Source organism: Lygodium microphyllum, chromosome 8 (genome assembly GCF_053477565.2).
Source record: "Lygodium microphyllum isolate KBCC chromosome 8, Lygodium_microphyllum_v1.1.10, whole genome shotgun sequence".
In the NCBI taxonomy this organism is placed as follows: domain Eukaryota; kingdom Viridiplantae; phylum Streptophyta; class Polypodiopsida; order Schizaeales; family Lygodiaceae; genus Lygodium; species Lygodium microphyllum.
In genome coordinates, this window is record NC_141142.1 from 17,513,130 (window position 1) to 17,532,740 (window position 19,611).

At 42.8% G+C, this 19,611-nt stretch overlaps 1 protein-coding gene across 3 annotated transcripts in view; it reads right to left on the bottom strand.

The window, feature by feature from the left end:
• LOC148032023 (Zim17-type zinc finger protein) overlaps nucleotides 1-17,497 on the bottom strand; it is a 31,294-nt gene extending 13,797 nt beyond the window's left edge. For all 3 annotated transcript variants that reach the window (XM_087684019.1, XM_087684018.1, XM_087684020.1), the window contains exons 1-3: nucleotides 17,358-17,497; nucleotides 17,191-17,273; nucleotides 17,019-17,100 (exon numbers count right to left, since the gene is read on the bottom strand). In XM_087684019.1, coding sequence (XP_087540145.1) covers nucleotides 17,019-17,100; nucleotides 17,191-17,273; nucleotides 17,358-17,412 — 220 coding nt within the window. In that variant the 5' untranslated portion in view covers nucleotides 17,413-17,497. The remainder of the gene's footprint in view (nucleotides 1-17,018; nucleotides 17,101-17,190; nucleotides 17,274-17,357) is intronic.
• Nucleotides 17,498-19,611: the final 2,114 nt, after the last annotated feature.

Consider the following 19,611-nt stretch of genomic DNA (forward strand, 5'->3'; position numbering starts at 1 on the left):
ACATGCCATCACTGCGGTACTTAGTCTTGAAGACCCATTCGACTCCAATGATCTTCTTATGCAAAGGCTTTGGCACAAGATACCAAGTGTCATTCCTCTTCAATCAACTCCAACTCCTACTCCATCACTTTCTGGCAATGATCATGCTATAGAGCCTCCTTCACGGAAATGGGCTCCCGATCCTGCATGACACGAGTCATCGAACAATAATTAGTCTAAACAAGCTCGATGTGGTATGCTTGGGTCCTCCAAGAACGCCACAGGCCATCTTGCAGTTGCTACTCCTCAGGGACCCCCTCAATCCCTGCATCACAAAGAGTGTCGCGAGCTCAATGAGGAGGCCACATCTCGCCTCGCCACTCTCCATCAACTGAAGTTTCTAGAAGGTCCACTAATGGCGGGGGAGCAATCGGTGAATCCGAGGGCTGAAAACTGAGCTCCTCGTCCGAAGAAGAGTCCTCAAGAGGCACAGCCTACAAAGAAACGATCATTCCTAGCTATCACCAATTTCCAAGAACAGGTAAACCCTGAAATAAGAAACATCTGGCTTAGCCCCAAACTACGCTTTATACGGAGTCATACCAACAACAGCAATGTGAACTACAATAGCCACAGCCTCAACCCATAGACACTGAGGTGTCTGAGGTGTCTGATGATGTTCCATCATGGTATGGGCCATCTCAATCACACTACAATTCTTTCGCTCCAATATGCCATTCTCCTAAGAGGTGTGTGTGTTGGCAAACTCCTAGTGAATACCACAATCTGCACAAAAACGAGCAAGCTCATTAGAAACAATTTCTCCGCCCTTATCCAATCGTAAGGTCTTTAGCTTCCGGGCTGAGCGGTTCTCCTCAAAAAGCAACCAATCCTTAAAGTTGGAGAAAGCCTTGGACTTCAACTTCAACAAATAAGCCTATGTCATCTTGTTGTAATCATCCACAATTAGCATGAAATACAAGCTCCCTCTAAGAGACTTCGTCCTCATTGGCCCACAAAGATCAATAGAAACAAGCTCCAAGGACGCGAAAGATCACCTCGAAGCCTTGTTGGGAACAACATCATGAGTCTGCTTCCCACGGATGAAAGATACACAAGGCTGCTAGCTCACAACAATATCCGGCAAACCTCGAACAAGCTGTCCCTTAGATGCCTTCCAAAGATAATCGTAGTTGAGGCGGCCAAACCGAGCATGCCAAAGCTTGGACTAAGTTTGTGAGGTAAGAAGAAAAGAAGTCAAGGCAAAAGAAGACCGCAACTTATAGACCCCATTCTCCTCATATACGGAAGAAAGAACATGTCTCGATCCATGATCAAGAACCCGAAAGAAATCCACATCAAATTCAACCAAGAGACCGAGGACACAAATCTTGTGAACCGAAAGTAGATGGTACTCCAAGGCTAGCACATAAAGCACCCCATATGTATAGGCACCACCGCGCCCATCTAGAATAAAATATATATCTCTCCGTCCCTATATAGAAATAGACAAACTAACACCAATGAGAACCTAGCCATGTGAAGGCCGCAAATGGGCAACACCTACTGAAGAAGGAGTCGTGCCGTGAGACACCACTGTCAACAATCCACTCCCGAGTGTAGGGGGCCGTCAACGCAGCATCAAAAGTTGTCAAGGTCAAATCCTCAACCACCTCCAAGTGGAGGAAAACAACTAATAAGGGAGCACCTACCGCTCTTGAATCCTTTGAAGATGTCTTCTCCTTCTCTTTGTCCTTCTTTTCCTTATTAGGGCAATCCTTCTTCCAATGACCAATCTTGCCACAAATGTGACACGTGAACTCCTTTTCTTTGTTCTTCTTGGATTCATCCTCCTGCTTTTGGTCCTTCCCCTTCTTCTGAGAAGATTGACCAACCAAAGCCTCAAATTTAGAAGCATTGGTCCCTTTCAATCGCTCCTCTTGGTCTAAGACCATAGAAACCAACTCTTCCCACCGAAGAGTCTCAGACCACCCTAAAGCAATCAAGGTGGAATAAAAACCACTAAAACGGGATAGCAATTGGGAAAGAAGAGTTACCGCCATGTCTTCAGAAGTGATCACCTTCCTTGCCTTTTGTACTTGCATTTGAAGCTACCCCAGCTTGTTGATATGCTCTCGCATAGAAGATGACTTGTTGACACTCATGATCCGCATCTGCACCTCCAAAGAAACTTGCTTCATGATAATCATGCGATTGAACATCTAATCAAGCTCCAACCATATCTATCGGGCCACCATCAAATGCTCAATATAAGAGATAATAATTGTAGTACATGAGAGAAATAAAAACAAACAGCATATGCTAGCATTGAGTGTGAGGTGCCTCCTCCAACAGACCCAGAGGAGTCCTCTTAGTAGTCGACTGAAATTCATATCCATGCACATCACCATCCCGTCTCCCCATGGGAAACCTTGGACTTAGTTGAACATGGGAATCTCAATTCTACTTCACAGGGGAAGTATGGACAAGTTACCCCTAACAGCAATCTAATGCCCACCTAAAAAAACCACTTTGTAATCAATCAAAGGTAAAAGTGAGGTTAATACCGTACTTGGTTCAAAGAGAGTAAGAGCCAGGGGAGAGTGTAACTTGATCCCCCTACCCATAAGGTAAAATCTCAGCTCCGGCCCCCTAAAACGGTGTTAAACCTGGTAACTAATCCTATTGATATTGGGAGGGTCACGATTTAATCAACTCTATCTAATGTTGGAAAGTTACCCAACTTATCAGGTCCACCCAACCATAGGCGTCCAATCGTCAGGATCAAAGCCTTCCACTTTTCTCCATGGGGTTTGCTTAGTTTTCTAATTAGCAAAGCATACTACCACACTGTTTGGACGTATAAAATCAGCTTCCTTTTATTACTCCGTTAAACTGGGTTCGTTAAACTCAATCTTTAGCACATAACAAACAATTCAGAAATCAGATACTTTATTTCACCATCACTCTGCAGAGTGGTACAAAACCGTCTTTCTGCAGAAAGATACAATCCAGCCTAGGATAGAACCTTCCAATCCCTCGGGATTGGTATGTGATCGCACTCCATCTGCGGTCAACAAGGAATTTACTGGCTCAGAGCTCCTCTAAGCTTCCCTAAGCCTCCGGAGCCGTCCTACATAACAGGGGCACTTACCACTCCACCCTTTGCCCTCTCAAGTACTCAAGTGATCAAAAACCAAAAACACCTATCTCCCTCATGAGCATAGGACCCCCACCCGCAGGTGAGTTTTTCCACACTCCATAGAGTGTTAGGGAGCATTGGGTTGGGGACCCCAATGTCTTGAACCACCACAATCCACAACTCGTCCGGCTGTGCAAGCCCAAAATTCCGTGTTTCTTCAAAAAGCATGCTATTACAAGTTTAAGTAAGTTCTAACTAATGGTGATCATTTTCTTATGTACTAACCTGATTATCTCCTGCCATCCATCGTAATTACGGTTTATGGCTGCAACCTCAATTTGTTGTGGAGTAACCCGTCCTTCGGGTTGAATGAATTCGGGGTTAACTTTCGCTTGCATTTCAACAACTACTACTACTTCACATTGGGGAGTTCTCTGAGCATGATCTCGCTTAGTATCTTGACGTCTCTTGCAAGCCATGGAAGAAGCTTATGAATTCGAGCAGCACTTCCACGTAGGGGTGGAGAGAGAGAGAGAGAGAGAGAGAGACTGAGACTGAGACTGAGAGACTGAGAGAAGCTGATTGACATCAAAGCTTCATCGCATCACAGAGAGACTTATGCACGGATCGTTGTGTGTGTATGTGCGTCGTGTGTCTTCCTAATGTAACGCTCTACCTCTATTTATATAGTAACTGAGGGGAGGGTAAAAGGAGGACGTTTGTTTTTTATCATTTTTTATGACGTCATCGATGATAAAGAGGAAACGCTTTCTTTTAGCGTTTTTTATGACGTCATTGATTTCGTCAGAGAGGCTCCATTTTCGTAGTGCGAGGATACCAATTTAACAAATATATGGGCGAGCACCGCACGTCTCATCGTCGGGGGGCATCACTCCAAGGCTCACGACTAAGGCGGCGACCAAGATATAGACCTTGGCATCTTGGCCTTGGCATACTTGGTAACCGGCTAACGAAGGCTTTGTTGGCACCGTTGGCTGTGCGTAAGAAGCTCCCACTAGCTTGTAGGAAAATCTTCTTGTGAGGTCACCCATCCCGACAATGTCGTCACCCAAGTGCACTTAGCTGCCAAGTGACTATCCACTAAGCTAGTTCTTTTTATTGTTCTATACTACAAACATTGTCTTAATAAGCTAGTCTTGGGAGGATCTCCCAAGTCTTCCTTCCATGAACTAGCATATAATACCTCATTAATAATAACAATGATCTTCAGAATGAGAGTCAGTTTCATAATTAGAGTTAGTTTTTAAAAATATACAACATAAATCAATTTTCTTTGAAATGTATACGCACATTAAAATAAACTAAGTAATGGGGACATAACATTGAGTTTATCCCAATGTGCCTGACCCTTTGCCAACTCCACCTTATCACTAGAGAAGAGTCTGGACTCATCTTGCGAAAAAGGACAATGAATAGCCTCCATAACAAGCTCAACCAAATCATAGGACTCCCAAATGACAAGCATCATGACCTGCCAGATGTGGTAATTCTCGCCATCGAACTTTTAATCTGATGGAAGAGCTAGTAAGACGGGCACCTTCCAGTCCATGATCACCTGAAATTTTGTCTCGGCCTCAAAAGACATCTTCACCTGCAATGCCTGCACAAAATACAAAATGCAGACCCCTCTAACTATGAGAATATGAGAATATAACCTACTAGGACTCTTGACTGCTCGTCCCACTTATTCTTCACCTGCCGAAGCGATGAAAAGATAAAATCTGCACTTGAAGGCCCAAAACGCAGCCTTCTTCCTTCTCTAACAACAAAAACCAGCAGAGCAGCTTCAGCAAATCTTCTCCTTTCTCACATGCCCACACTCACCTCAGCCTTGTTTTGATGCGCAGCCCTCCTGTTTGAACACTGAAAACACAGCCTTGTGTCACACTGAAATCTCCTCTTCAAATGGATCCATTCCTCCAATGCTCTAATAACATGTTAAAGTGAAGCAATGCAGAAGCGAATGACCAAGATAAAGAGTGAACAGATAGAGGAGAGAGAGAGAGAGAGAAAGAGACAGTGAAACGCAAAAAATCTATTGTGAAGAATGTTGTATAAGAATGCAAAAATATGCACGTGTAGAGAGAATGTCTACGTATGTCTCCACCTCCAAGACCTCAATCTCCGTCAACCCCCAGGGCAGACTCCACAGTCTACAGCTTAAAAAATGGAAGCACAACTAAAGAAAATTGCAAAAACCAAGGCCAATAAATAGACCAACTAAAAAGACCCAGAAATAGTAGGTCAACTGCATTAAATGCAACCGACTGGTCAGCAAACTTGCCGACCAGCTATTTAACTTGCAATTTGCAATCTGCCTAACACGTGGCAACTGCCACATGGCACTCTTGCACCAATCACTGCCTAGGAGACCTATTGTGCATGTTGCTTGTCCGGGGAATGTCCAGCTCTAACATGTAAAATGTAGTACACTAATGTATAATGCCCCTTTTAGCCAAAAAAGAGTTAAACTCTCATGATAAGTATTCCCTCCCTCAATCGGTACGAAGTGTAATCAACTTGTGTCCACTACCATTTTTAGCCAAGGCCAAGAAGATTTTAAAGCATGCAAACACTTCTAATTTGTGTCTCAAAGCATATGCCCAACAATGACGAGTCATGTCATCAATGAAGGTAACAAAGTATACGTATCCTTCGATGGATTTGGCATGCATGGGTCCACATACATCACTATGCACAAGCTGTAATTTTTTATCAACATGCGTAGATCCAACTTTGGGAAACGAAGCACGATGCATTTTACCAAGTACACAACTTTCACATACATTGCAAGTAGGTACTTTTAACAGAGGGAGATCAAGCACAATATTTTTACTTTTTAGGTGAAGTAAATTGCCATAATCAAGATGATCAAACCGAGCATGCCATAACTCAATGTTGTCATCCACAACGATAGCATCAACTTGTAATGCATCCTCTGATGCTCTCCTCTCATATCAATCGAGCTGATAGGGGCCATTATACAATGTACCGATGCCAATGAGGGCATCCCTATGACTACAATCATAGGCATTGCATCGATCCATGTGGAATTTAACCACAAAACCAGCACATGCAATAGCTAAAACAAAAAGCGAATTTTTCTTTATGCTAGGTACATACAAAACCTTTTCAAGCATAATAATTTTCCCATCTATTGCAATAATGGGAATCTACCCAATGACTTAAATTACATACCGAGCATTATTTGCACATCCAATGGATCCCCCCTTTTGTACATTTGCATATGATACAAACAAGTCACAAAAGGATGTTATGTGTTTGGAAGCTCTGTTATCAAAATACGATGTGCTACAATTTTCAGCCACTAAAAGACCGTGTTCATGTGAAGAAGGATCATACGAACAACACACAACAAAAGCATAAGATTGACCAATGTCCAAGCTTGCTAAATGTGCGGTTGCATCCTTCATATTTGCTGAATTTTTAGTGATACTCATGCCCAATTGTTTCCTCTTTCCACTTGCCATCCTTTTTCTACATTTTCCCACTTGAGTCTTTGAGAGTCGTGTACACGCACACACCTCATGATAAGATAAAAGAACTCACTTCCCGAGTGATGATCTTATTTTTGTAGATCACTTCTCCGAAACAAAGGCTATCATTTGTTCGATCCTCGGACAAACAAGATGATCATTAGGAGATATAGTTTTAATGAGAGGGATATTGTGCAATCTTTTGCACCAGACTCTAAGCCCATGCCTCATCATATTTCATCAGAGATGGTGCCTTTTGAGCCAAGACTACTACCGACTTCTCACACTCCCGCAAATTCTTCATCTCCCAAGCTCCCTACATGACACCTATTACCTCGATGGTACTTCCCTTCGGACTCCACTCTTGAGGACCCTAGAGGATTTGCCAAACTTGAAACTCAAGCTTCATTTTTGTCGTTGTTTTCAGCTGATTAAACAACACATTTTAAAACCAATAGTTAGCAGGAGGCTCTTCAACACCCTCAATGGCGAGAGGCCATGGAGAAGGAGCTTGAGAGTATTGACCATTTGGACCTTGGTGGATCGTTCGAGTCAAAAAAAAGTCATGTGTATGAAGTGGATATTTAGAACCAAAGCTAAAGGCTTATGGAACTTTAGACAAGTACAAGGCTCGCCTTGTTTTGCAAAGCTTTTGACAAAAGCAAGGCATTGATTATAAAGAGACCTTTGCTTCTACTTCATGGTTGACATCATTTCGTCTATTGGTTGCACTAGACACTCATCACGGTTGGCCGATCTATTAGATGAACATCAAAAGTGTCTTTAATATGGTTATCTGGAGAAGAAATTCTATGTGGAGTAGCCACCCAAATTTTCCTCTGCTAAACCGGAAAGATACGTTCTTTCACTTGCAGAAAGCTCTTCATGGGCTGAATCAAGCCCCATGGTCTTGGTTCTAGAGGATGGATGAGTTCCTTAAAACTCATGGATACCACTCTACCCGTTATGACCCAAACTTATACATCCATATTATTTTAGAGGGGATCAACTATAGCCTGCTATACGTCAACGATTTACCAATCACTCACTCAAATTCCACTACCAAAGTGAAAATTAAGGCCAATTGCTATGCCTCATTTGAGATGGAAAACCTCGATTTGTTATCTTACTTTTAGGAGATAGAGATGGTTCCATCTAGGGGATGTATTTTTGTGTCATCTTAAAAGCACATTGTTTAGTTGGTGGATCAATATTGCCAGGATCAAACACGGCCTATGGTCACACCTTTAGATCCAACTATCCACTTATCTAGTTATACCCTAGCTCAGCCCTTTGACAAGCAAACCTATAGATCTATGGTAGGGAAACTCCTTTGGTTAATACATACTAGGCCTAATTTAGCATGCCCAATTAGTTTTCTCACTTAGTATTTCAAAGCATCTAGAATGTCACATTGGGCTGCATGTCTTCGTGTTTTGAGATATTTGCGGTGTACCTATTCTTATGGGCCAACTTATAGTTTAGGTTTATGTTTGCAAGGATACACTAATTCTTATTGAACAAGAGATTGTGACACATGATGTTCCCATGGTGGCTACCTTTACCTTGGATATGGCTTCCATTTCTTGGGCCAGCCATAAGCAACAAACAGTGACAACTTTTATAGCCGAGATTGAATCTAGGGTCTGGCACCACCCAAGCCATCTAAGCTAAGGAGCTTACTGGTGGTGCTTCAATTTCCATGTGCTCCACTGACTATCATCTAGTACAATAATCAAAGTGCCATTGCACTAGCTGGTAACCCGATCATCTCACCCTGGACATAGCATATTGAAGTCCATTTTCATTTCACCGAAGAGCAAGTTGAACTAGACACAATTGGCCCAAAGTTTATGCCTTCATCACATAACTTTCCAAACATATTAACCAAGGCAATCAATCAACTAGTGCTTCAATACATACTACCTAGGATTGGCTTGGGTATATCCCCCCCTACTTCCGATTGACAGGAGAGGGTGCTTCCCTCCAACTTTTTGTTGAGCTAAAAATACATTAGCTTTACTTAAACAGCCCCAAAACATACTTAATTAATGAAACAAACTTGTTCTTTAAACAGAAATGCCTTCCTAGAGAGTGTCTGCGTCCCATAAGCGCAACCCCACTTGGGAGGACCCAAACTTTCTATAAATAGGTATGCTGCCCTCCATTTAGTCCATCTCATTTTTGCATATTACAGCCATCACACATAGCAGCCCCTCCAACCTTGCAGTGCCCTGGCGCCGCCTTCCAGCTATCACCCACTGTCTGGCATCTCCTTCCATGCTGCGTTTGGCATCCAACTACCATTGCCAGCCTCTCCACCATCATCTAGTGCTTGTGTTTAATCTTCATCAGCCAGGCGTCAATCTCCACACCCTACAACTGCCTACGTTAGGGCCTCCATCAGCCTGGCAACAATGTAGCTGCTCCTCCTCCATCTGGCGACATCTTCTTGCTTGCGTTTGCACTCATCAAGAGCTGCCTGACATCACCACACCCTTCTACAGCTATCGCCTCTGTCTCCAACAACCTCAGGTGTCAACGTTTTGCAGATTCCTCTCTCTTCACAGTTTAACTAGTGGTTACAGAATTTGGATCCATCTTAGGTGGACATCACTCTCCAACACACTACTCTGCCCTTGAGTATTTGTACACTCTTACATTCATTTGCAGTATTCATTCACTTCAAAGTTGTGTTCTTCTCTCCCTTCTTCTATTTGTGATTGAGTTTCTATATTTGAGTTTTGAGTTTTGCTTTCTGTGTCTGTGTCTATGTCTATCTCTTTGTGTTTCTGTTGTGGTCGTACACTCTGTGTTTTCTCAATGCAAACCCTAGTAGTTTTCTTCACATGGTATCAAAGCCGGTGCTCTTGTAAAGGGTATCGTGCGGACATTATGGAAAGCTAGTCTTTGTGCGAGGCACACAATATGACTCATAACCGAATCACAATGTCCCAAACACCTTCTCCAGTTCCTATGATGTCCTATTAGGCTTCTCCATCACTAGAGGCCCCGAGACGGCATTATGGACTCAGTGAGAAGGACAACACTCCACTTTCACATTCACCTTCTTTTTTCTACTCCTATTCCAGATTTCACTAACATGACAGAGGAGGACTTTGAGGAGCACTATCACAACAAGTACAGTAATGTTTACACCCCTCCTACAAGCTTTGCTACCACATTCGAACCAGTTGGTGAGGCTGGCCACCTCTCCGATCATGGAGGACATACGGCATTTGGAGCATCTGGCAATCCATCGTCATCATTTCAGCCCGGTCCAGTGTCAGGTTCATACAACCCTTTTGAGTTGAATGAATCAAAACCCTCACATGTTTCTTCTTTTGAGGTGCAGGATCCGGATGGCTTTGCATACGTGAACTTTAATAGAGGAGGCTCACGAAGCAGATGGAATTCGGGTATATCTACAACTTCTGTTTCATTTGAGCATGTAACACACGCTTCTCACTTCCCTTCCATCCCACCCTCTTCTACCTCCACCCTTGATCATGTCTCTTCATCCTTTCAAAATCTCGGATTACACTCCACATCCACTTCACACACACTAGGGGTTGGATCTTCCATCTCCACTCCTAGCACCTTCTCCTTCTCTACCCCATTCTCTACCTCTTTGCACATGGTACTTTGTTAGGGGGAATGCTACCCTTTAACACAATGCCTCTCACCTTTCTGCAAATGAGCACACCCATAGCACCTGGGACAGCTGTGATGGGCATCCCCCTCACTACCCCCAAATTTACCTCTCACATGAGCACTCAGACGCAGGGGATTCCATCCTCACCTTATGGTGTGTCATCCCACTTACTTTGTGTTACACTTACACAAGGATTTCCATCTTCTGCTCCACGTGTTCCCATCCCACTTCCACCATGGGTTACTCATCTTACCCCTCCATCTTACCCCCATTACACTTTTTCACACTACCCATCTCCAAGCACTACCACTCCTATTGCAACAGGCAAGAATGCCTTCACGAATAAAACTCGTTTTAATGGGTCGAATTTCACCACTTGGTTGAATTTCATGCAACAAATGCTTGAGTCTCAAGGTCTTTGAGACCTCGTCATTGGTCTAAAGCATATGCCTAGCTCACCTTGACTACATCCGTCAATGGAGAACCCGCAATGCCACAGCCAATGTTGAGCTGATGCAAGGATTGCTTCCTGAGTTTCACTCTCAATTACAGCACTTCCCGCTCGCGTCAGAGCGTTGGAGTCACCTTCTCGACTGCTATGTGGCCCGAGATCATACTTGGCGCCTAAATCTCAACTTTAACCTTCAAGAGTTCTCTGTTAAGGAAGGGGATGATCTGAAAGTCAAGCTGGCTGAATGTAGGCAGTTACTTGCCGAGTTCACCACTACTAGCTCTCCAAAGTCAGACGACGATCAAGTTATGTTCTTCTTGAATAAGTTACCTGAAAAATACTTCAATTTCATTCGACACATCATTTCACAGCCTCAATTGCCAACCTTCTACGAGTTTGAGTGCCAGTTCTTGTGTTACGTAAGACTGCATGATCAAGTTCACAAGAAATCCTCATCATAGCCTTATTCAGAGCAGAGGGGGTTGGTTGCCTCTTCAGAAGAAGAAAAAACCAATAGTGGCAAGAACTCACAAGATGCGAAGGCAAGCCAATCAAAGTGTGACTCCTCTTTCTCAAATGGAACCAAAGAATCTAGACCTGTCTGGCAACAACTCCCTAAGAAAAACCGGTTTTGCACACACTGCCAGAGAGCAAGCCATGTGGATGAGGAGTGTCGCTCCAAGGTCCAAGGTCTTCCACCTAAAAAGCCTCAGCAGACCGTTGCGACTACATAGCCCAGTGAGGCTACGCCTTCTGCTCCTACTTCATCTACTCCTTCAACACCCATTGTTGCTGTTGGACATGTGGCCCGAGCACAGCCTCAACAAACACTCTCTTTCACTACCCCTTAGCGACTGGATGATTGGTCTGCAGGTCCCGATCCCGTTGCACTTCATGCATCCATCTCACCTTCCTCTCCACCTTGTCAAGCGTTCCCTTGGCAAAGCCTTGCTACTAGACATATGCGATGGTGGATACCTTCTTAGACTAGCATGTCTCTAGGTCCGCTAGGATACCCTAGGTTAGTCTAGCATCCATTTTTCACACTCTTAGAGTCGGGCCCATAGGATTCATTGTCCTTAGATTTTCCATTCTTAAGTCTTCTGCTACATTTACTCACACACATACACATTCCTTGCATTGTCTTTTCAATTAGATTTTCTCTCTGTTATGTTTTGCTTTGGAGCATCTCATCACTGACCTCTATGTTTGTAGATTCTCATCTCTTTTGCACGGTTTTGTCTTTCAGTGTAGGGCTAACTTGCAAATTGCTTTGGTCCTACCTAGGCTAGAGACGTAGAGATGCACATCGTTCCTTTCATGGTTTCATCATCCTAGGAGTGCTTGCTCTTCTTCCAGCATGGAGGTTTCCCCTCCCGAGACGGATCGTGCAACATCTCTCTCGATGCTATCATGGCAGTGACTTCTACCTTGCTCTTCCAACAGGGTACTTCATCCACTTCATCTTCATAATCTTCTTCCTTCTTCGGCATCTACATCCAGGTTGAGAGGGGTTTCCTACCCTTCTTGGTATTCTACAGGCTTCAATACTTTGTCTTCGACATCGGCTTCTCCCCCGTGTTGTACCTTTCCCTTTGCATTGCATGATTACATGATCTTTGTACTAGGGCAATTGAGCAAGCGAACAATTTTTCCATGAGGGGCACTATCCACGTGGCACCTACTACATGAGCATTCTTCAACATATAGCATACTTTGCATCTCATTGTGCATAGCACCACTTGAGTGGATCCTAAGCTATTTCCATCGGCGGCTATTGACACCACACTACCATACTCTCTCATCATATTTTTCTTCATCGTCGACACCCAATGATGGTAGGGATAGTATGCTTGTTTTGTGAAGGTCTTGGGTCTCACCATCCTTTTTTTACTCTCCCGTCAAGGACACAAATACTCAATTGAATGAAAACTTATGTGAAACCCTCACTTAAATATTAACTTCCTCACACCTTAAAAAACCCTCCCAAAAAAAAAGGTCCATAGTTGTTTCCATCTGCCTTTGTAGGGCTTGGTAAGCCACTGGGCAACCGACGTACACCCTTTGTCCAATGCCCTGTTCTCTCCGGGGTGATCACTTGGGCTCCCTTGGTAAAATAACCATCGACTCTATAGTCTTAGTAGGCCACTGGGCAACCAACATGCACCCTTTGTCCAATGCTCTAGCTGCTTTGGGGTGGAACACCTTGGGGTAAAACATAAAGAAAAAGAGCTTGGTTGGCCTTCATTCTTGCGGCACTGTTGTTGGGCCTGAGAGGGGGTGTTGAGCTAAAAATAAATTAACTTTAGTTAAACAGCCCTAAAATGTACTTAATTAATGAATCAAACTTGTTCTTTAAACAGAATGCATTCCTAGAGAGTGTCTATGTCCCATAAGCACAACCCCACTTGGAAGGATCCAAACTTCCTATAAATAGGTATGTTGCCCTCCATTTAGGCCACCATCTCGTGTTTGCGTATTGCAACCATCACACGTGGCAACCCCTCCAACCTTGCAGTGCCTTGGCGCCTTCTTCCAGCTGTCGCCCACTGTCTGGCATCTCCTTCCAGGTTGCGTTTGGCCTTTCTTCTAGCTGTCACCCACTGTCTGGCATCTCCTTCCAAGTTGCGTTTGGCCTCCAATTGCCATTGCGAGCCTCTCCACCATCATCTGGTGCTTGCATTTGATCTTCATTAGCCAGGCATCAATCTCCACACCCTCCAGCTGCCTGCATTTGGGCCTCCATTAGCCTGGCGATAGTGTAGTTGCTCCTCCTCCATCTGGCGACATCTTCTTGCTTGCATTTGCACTCATCAAGAGCCGCCTGACATCACCACACCCTTCTACAAAGCTATCACCTTTGTCTCCAACAACCTCTAGTGTTAGCGTTTTGCAGATTCCTCTCTTCACAGTTCGACTGGTGGTCACAGACTTTGGATCCATCTCCGGTGGATGTCACTCTCCAACAAACTGCTTTGCCCTTGAGTATTTGTACACTCTTACATGCATTTACAGTATTCATTCACTTCAAAGATGTGTTCTTCTCTCCCTTCTTCTATTTGTGTTTGAGTTTTAAGTTTTGTGTTTAGGGTTTGAGTTTTTCTTTATGTGTCTATGTCTATGTCTATCTCTTTGTGTTTGTATCTATGTCTATCTCTTTCTGTGTCTATGTCTATGTCTATGTCTTTCTGTGTCTGTGTCTATGTCTATCTCTTTGTGTTTCTGTCGTGGTCGTACACTCTGTGTTTCCTTAGTGCAAACCCTAGCAGTTTTCTTCACACTTTTCCCTCCAGTTTGAGAGGGAGCAACTTTCTTCTGTTAGTGGTAACAAGGTGCTGTTTACAGGTTTTGATTCAGACATTATGTATATTGTACTTTGTATCTTTTTTCACATCATCAAGATAACCATGATAGTAAAAGGGTGCATCGGCAAGTGAACCATTCCTCTGTGAGGACACTGTCCAAGTGGCTATCAAAAGTGGATGCAACAATGGAAGCATGAAAGAATCTGAAATATACTATTAAACACAAGACAAAAGAGAAAGAAAAAAGAGAAACACAAAAATACTACAAGAAGAGAACTCAAAGATGTACTTGGAAAATGGTCCATATACTAAACATGAGACATTCGCTTACAACGAGTCACTAGTTGTGTGGGCATTGGCACTAGCTCTCTCTCCATAGGGCATGCACTGGATCTATAAGTGATGAGTGACAGTGTGGAAGAGCCTAAATAAATAGGCTAAAAGAAAGCCATAAATGGCATCAAGACAACCACCATTTAATGCAGGTCGACCAACATAAAATGCCAAAATAATCACTAATGTGACCACCAAAAAATTGCCCAGTAGTCCACTCAAACACATGCACAGACTCACACATGAGCTGACTACATTGCCAACACCCTCTCTTAGATCATGGCTGATCTAATACAATATAGTGATTCGCTTCTACACAAACCATGCTTTCATAACAACACTCTATGTTAGATAATCAGGGCCGTGAAGTTTGTCATCAATAGAACAGCAAGCAAAAGCCATTTGGAGAGGATAGGAAGAGAAAATAAAGGAAAGAAGAGGAGAAGAGAGAGAGCACAGCACAAACTGCATTGATAGGAGTTCACGCGTAGTGTAGGACAAGCTGATCACAAACTAATTGCTGCAAAAGGACAAAATCTTATCAAACACAGTCAAAAGGTGAAAATTACACCAATAAAACTTGAAAATAAAGTCGCACAGCCTGTTGGAGCCAAAACACAAACAAAATGGGCATTAAGTGGAGCACTACCACAATAAAATAATGCAAAAATTAAAAATGCAAACTACTAGAGACAAAACACAGGCATTAAGAGCAATTAATGCAGTAAACGCAGATTGCAGATGCTGGAAACGGGGGTTTGCAGCAAACAAGTGTCGCCAAGCTAGAAGGAGGTGGCAGCAAGCAGGGGAAATCAGTGATCAGCAGTAGAAGACCTATAATCAGCATAAAACAACACCAAGAGCATAGATCCTGAAATTTGATACCATGTCAAAAGTGGATGCAGCAATGGAAGTATGAAAGAATGCTGAAATAGACTGCTGAACACAAGACAAAACAAAAAGGAAAAAGAGAAAACACAAGAACGCTGCAAGAAGAGAACTCAGAGATGTGCTCATGAGGTGGTCTCATCAATGATTTGAACCCTAGTGTTAGTGAAAAAGACTGCTCATTACAGCTAGTAGAGCTGGTAGACTCAAAGTAAATTCACACTCAAGGTAACCATAAAACGTGTTTCACTAGCCCTAAAACATGAAACACCTAAAATAATTCACTGAAATGTGAAATGCCCTGGATGAAATGGCTGGATGAAATGTTTCATTGAAACAACTGGGTGAAATGTTTCATCAAAACAGCTCATTGAAACGTGAAACTAGGAGTTATAGCTCATGTAGATTATACCATATATATCCTTCCATGTCAACAAATGATGTCTTTTTTTGGGTGCATGCATACATTTTGTACATATGCATACTGAAATAGAGTAGAGACCAAGTGCATGCATTAAAGCATTTGTATATAAGGCTCTTGAAGTTGAAAGCTATGAGGTTTTAAGGATTTTACGCTCTTCTTTGGCAATGTATCTACTAAGGTAAGGTTGGGCTTTTATGCTTCAAATAATCTTAAAGGTTCCAATTCAAGCTGATAGAATTTCATCATTCTTGAGGTTTCAATACAAGGCAAAAGTATACCCTCATAAATTACATAAGTTGATGAAGCATAGTATCCTATACACTGTGTGCAAATAGCCTTTTAAAAAATTTAAATTTATTGCAAAATCAAGCTTCAGCTAACTGTTACCCTCATTGGAAAATTGTCTCATATGTATTATTCAATCATTTCACCTAGCATTTTGCTTGGAACCTGCCTAGAGGCTAAGAGTTTCAAGGTGAAATGCAACGTTTCAAGGTGAAATGTTTCGTGGGTGAAACATTTCCCTGTTCAACTTGAAAGAGAGAGTGCATTGGAAAAAAAACCGCTGCAAACAATTACAGGGACAAACAAAAACCCAAGGCTTGGAAGAAAAGGAGAGCTTTCTTGGCAACACATTATAATGCCTTGTACGAGCTTTCCTTGAGTAGAGATAGCAAATTATGAGAGGACCTTGTAGAACACGTCATACATGCCATATCCATGATTGCATCCATGTTCAATGCAACATAGCAGCACAGCAAAGAGAAATGTTAAATCATTGTCAACAACATGAGTGAATTCTCTTCTCTTTTCCTGATTGAATTCGCCAAGAGAAGCCCAAATCTGGCTTGATGCCTAGGTGGTGAATCCTCATGGGAGCCTCAGCATGGGGAAAGCTATGTGATGACTTACTGGGGAGTTGAAGAAGGCACATAAGGTCCCCATTTTATTTGAAAATGTACCAAGAGATCATCCACCAGCTTACCAAACGCTATTGAGTCAATTTAATGGCAGAGAATACAGAGTAGAAAGACCAATTCAGGAAGTGGAGAGACATTCACAAGCACAGATTCAAGATCAATCATAGCATTCAAAGACAAAAGTGGTCGTTCCAAAACAATGTACAGCTGCTTTAAAATATTCCATGATATGTAGGCCACAGAGCAGGGCAGTGAAGCATGATGACGAACTCCCACAACGACGCAGTCCGATGCCAAAAGATCTAATTCAAGAACTATCCATATTCGAGGCTGATAGCAGGCCAATCGATGAAGTAGTTGTTTTTAAAAGACTGGAAACGCCATTGATAGAAGTATGGCTTACCTTCTAATGTCTTTGGCTTGGAGAAAAGGCCTAGATTATGGTCGGACGCATAAAGCTTCGCAGGAAAGGTCGGCCTGCTATCCTGCACACAAAAGATTGTCCTGAATGTGTTCTTCTTCCAAGAGGGAGAACTGCAGAAAATAGTCGGTGCAAGGGAAGAGGTAGCCATTACCAGTCGAGACTTCGCCATGCCATTGTCACGGGAAAGGCATAAAGCCGCTGAAGAGATTGACGTCCTCGCAGGATGAGCAGCCACTGTTATTGCAAAAGAATCCAGGTGCGCTTGGTGAAAGGCTGGATAACATTCCAGAAACGCATGCAGCAAGGAGAGACCTTTACCTGTGCTTGTCCGCATGGTGAAGCAGGGCAGGGGTGGCGTAGATGCCATCATCATGGTGATCGTAGAAATTTAAAATTTTGAAGGCTGGACTACCTTTCAAAGGGGTATTGGGTAGGAATTGGGAACTGCTTCTGTCCAAACTTACAATAAATCGAGGGCCTCCTAAACCCTCGGTTGCATGTGGTCCCATCTATATTATTATATTATTTTGGATTTTTTTATAAGGCTTCCTAACTTAGCCCCCTTCCCAAACTTTCTTTTTTTTAATTAAAACCCTTTCTCTCTCACACTTGCAATCTCTCTCTCTCTCTCTCTCTCTCTCTCTCTCTCTCTCTCTCTCTCAATTAAATGAAACTTTTCACAAACGTCTCTTTCTTCTTTTTAAATCAAAACTCTGTGTGTGTGTGTGTGTACTAGATTAAACTCCCTTTTTTCTTTTCTTTTAACTTTTTTCTTTTTAATTAAATATTTTTAAAAGTTTTTAATTTAAATTATTTAACATAGTTTTTCACATACTTTGAGAGAAAATGAGGGGGAAGAGAGAGAGAGAGAGAGAGGAAAGATAAAATTTAAAATAGAGAGAGAAGAAAAAATAGGAGAGAGAGAGAGAGAAGGAAAAGAGAGGAGCTAGAACCATTTGTGCTTGAGCAAGATGTGCATCACAGTGAGAGATTCTTACGGAGCCCATGCACATGGCCGTGCTTATGTGACTTTATCTACATGTACAAGACAAGTCAAGCAGAAGAAAGGGAAGATGAAGAAGGTGGAGTCATCTTTTGACTTTGATATAAATTTTGGGATGAAGTATAGAGAATGTCCCGTGTGCTCTCATTGTGGAAAGACCTCGCACCCCAAGGAGAGGTACTCGAGGATATACCCTCGCCTTCGTTTGAGAGTGAAGGGTGGATCTTCATCGAAGCCTTCATCTACCTCTACTTCATCACCCGCTATTTCCATTGAGTTAGTGTTTCTACACATTTATTATGTGGAGAAGCCTTCTTTGATTGTCTCTTTCTCTAAGTAGTGTTGGATCATTGCTAGTGGTGCCTCAAGTCATATGACTACTCGAGGTGATGTGCTACTAGTTCTCCATCCGTCAGAGGGTATCATTACTATTGGTGACATTTCTTTGATGCCTATTAGTGGTGTTGGCACCTTACCTCTATTGTCTAGCAATCCATCGAGCTTCATTTTTGAGGCCCTACATGTTCCTAACTTGGACTTCCCTCTCCTCTCAATTCATGGTCTTCCTAGTCTCATGACTTGTGTTGTCTACACCAAGCCAGCCGCCTTTGTTGAGGATTCTTCTATAAGAGCCCCTTTTTGTCACATGTTGGTAGGAGAGGGACAATCTATGCTCCATTCCCCTTCCTTTGTGCAAGGCTGGTGGCTCCCTCGTACCTCCCATCCCTTTTAGAGAGGGACGATATTGATGATGCAGATGTGGATTTCCTAGACCTTTGTGTTTCATAGGATGCTTCCCAGGATCATGAGGAGTTGCTTCAAGGTTTTCAGCCTACTTTGGGCCCTTCTTTTACATATCTACCCCTTTTCTTCATCATCAAGCCATTGTTCCCTACCACTTGGCCCTTACTTCCTAGTGTTTCTATGCTCCTTCTGGTGCCTTCAATAGTTCCTCACTATTGTCTCATGGTTGGGTTAGAGGCTTGGCTCGCCCATCCTTAACTCGAATTTTCTAGAGTGATTCATTCAAGGCCTCTCCATTTCCATTGCCCTTTGGTGGCCTTCTGTTTGATAGGATTTTTCTATGGAAGGGGGGACTTGCTCCTTTGTTGGCTTTCTTCGTCAACGGAGTACATTGGCATTAGCACTCTTCTTACCACATCCAGGATCTGATAGGGGGTATTGGCAGTCATGTGTGTCTTGTGTAGTCATCTCATGCTCGTGATTCTCAGTCGGAGTCAGATGAGGACATTAGGAGCTCTAACATTGTATTTGTTTGTCATTTTATGTGTTTAGACACTTTAGATTGATAGCACATTAGTGCATTTCTTCTTGTGCACTTTTGGCTATTTTTTAGGGGCTTCACTACATTTAGGGTTTTTTCTCTTTTTTGCCTATAAATAGGCAACCTACCCTCCCACTTTCAGTATCCAGTATCCATCATTGATCCTTTGTGATAAGTTGGCCCTCCTCATTCTCTCATCCCCTTGCTACCATATGGTATTTGTCTGTCATTTTATGTGTTTTACACTTTAGATTGATATCGCATTAGTGTATTTCTTTTTTTAC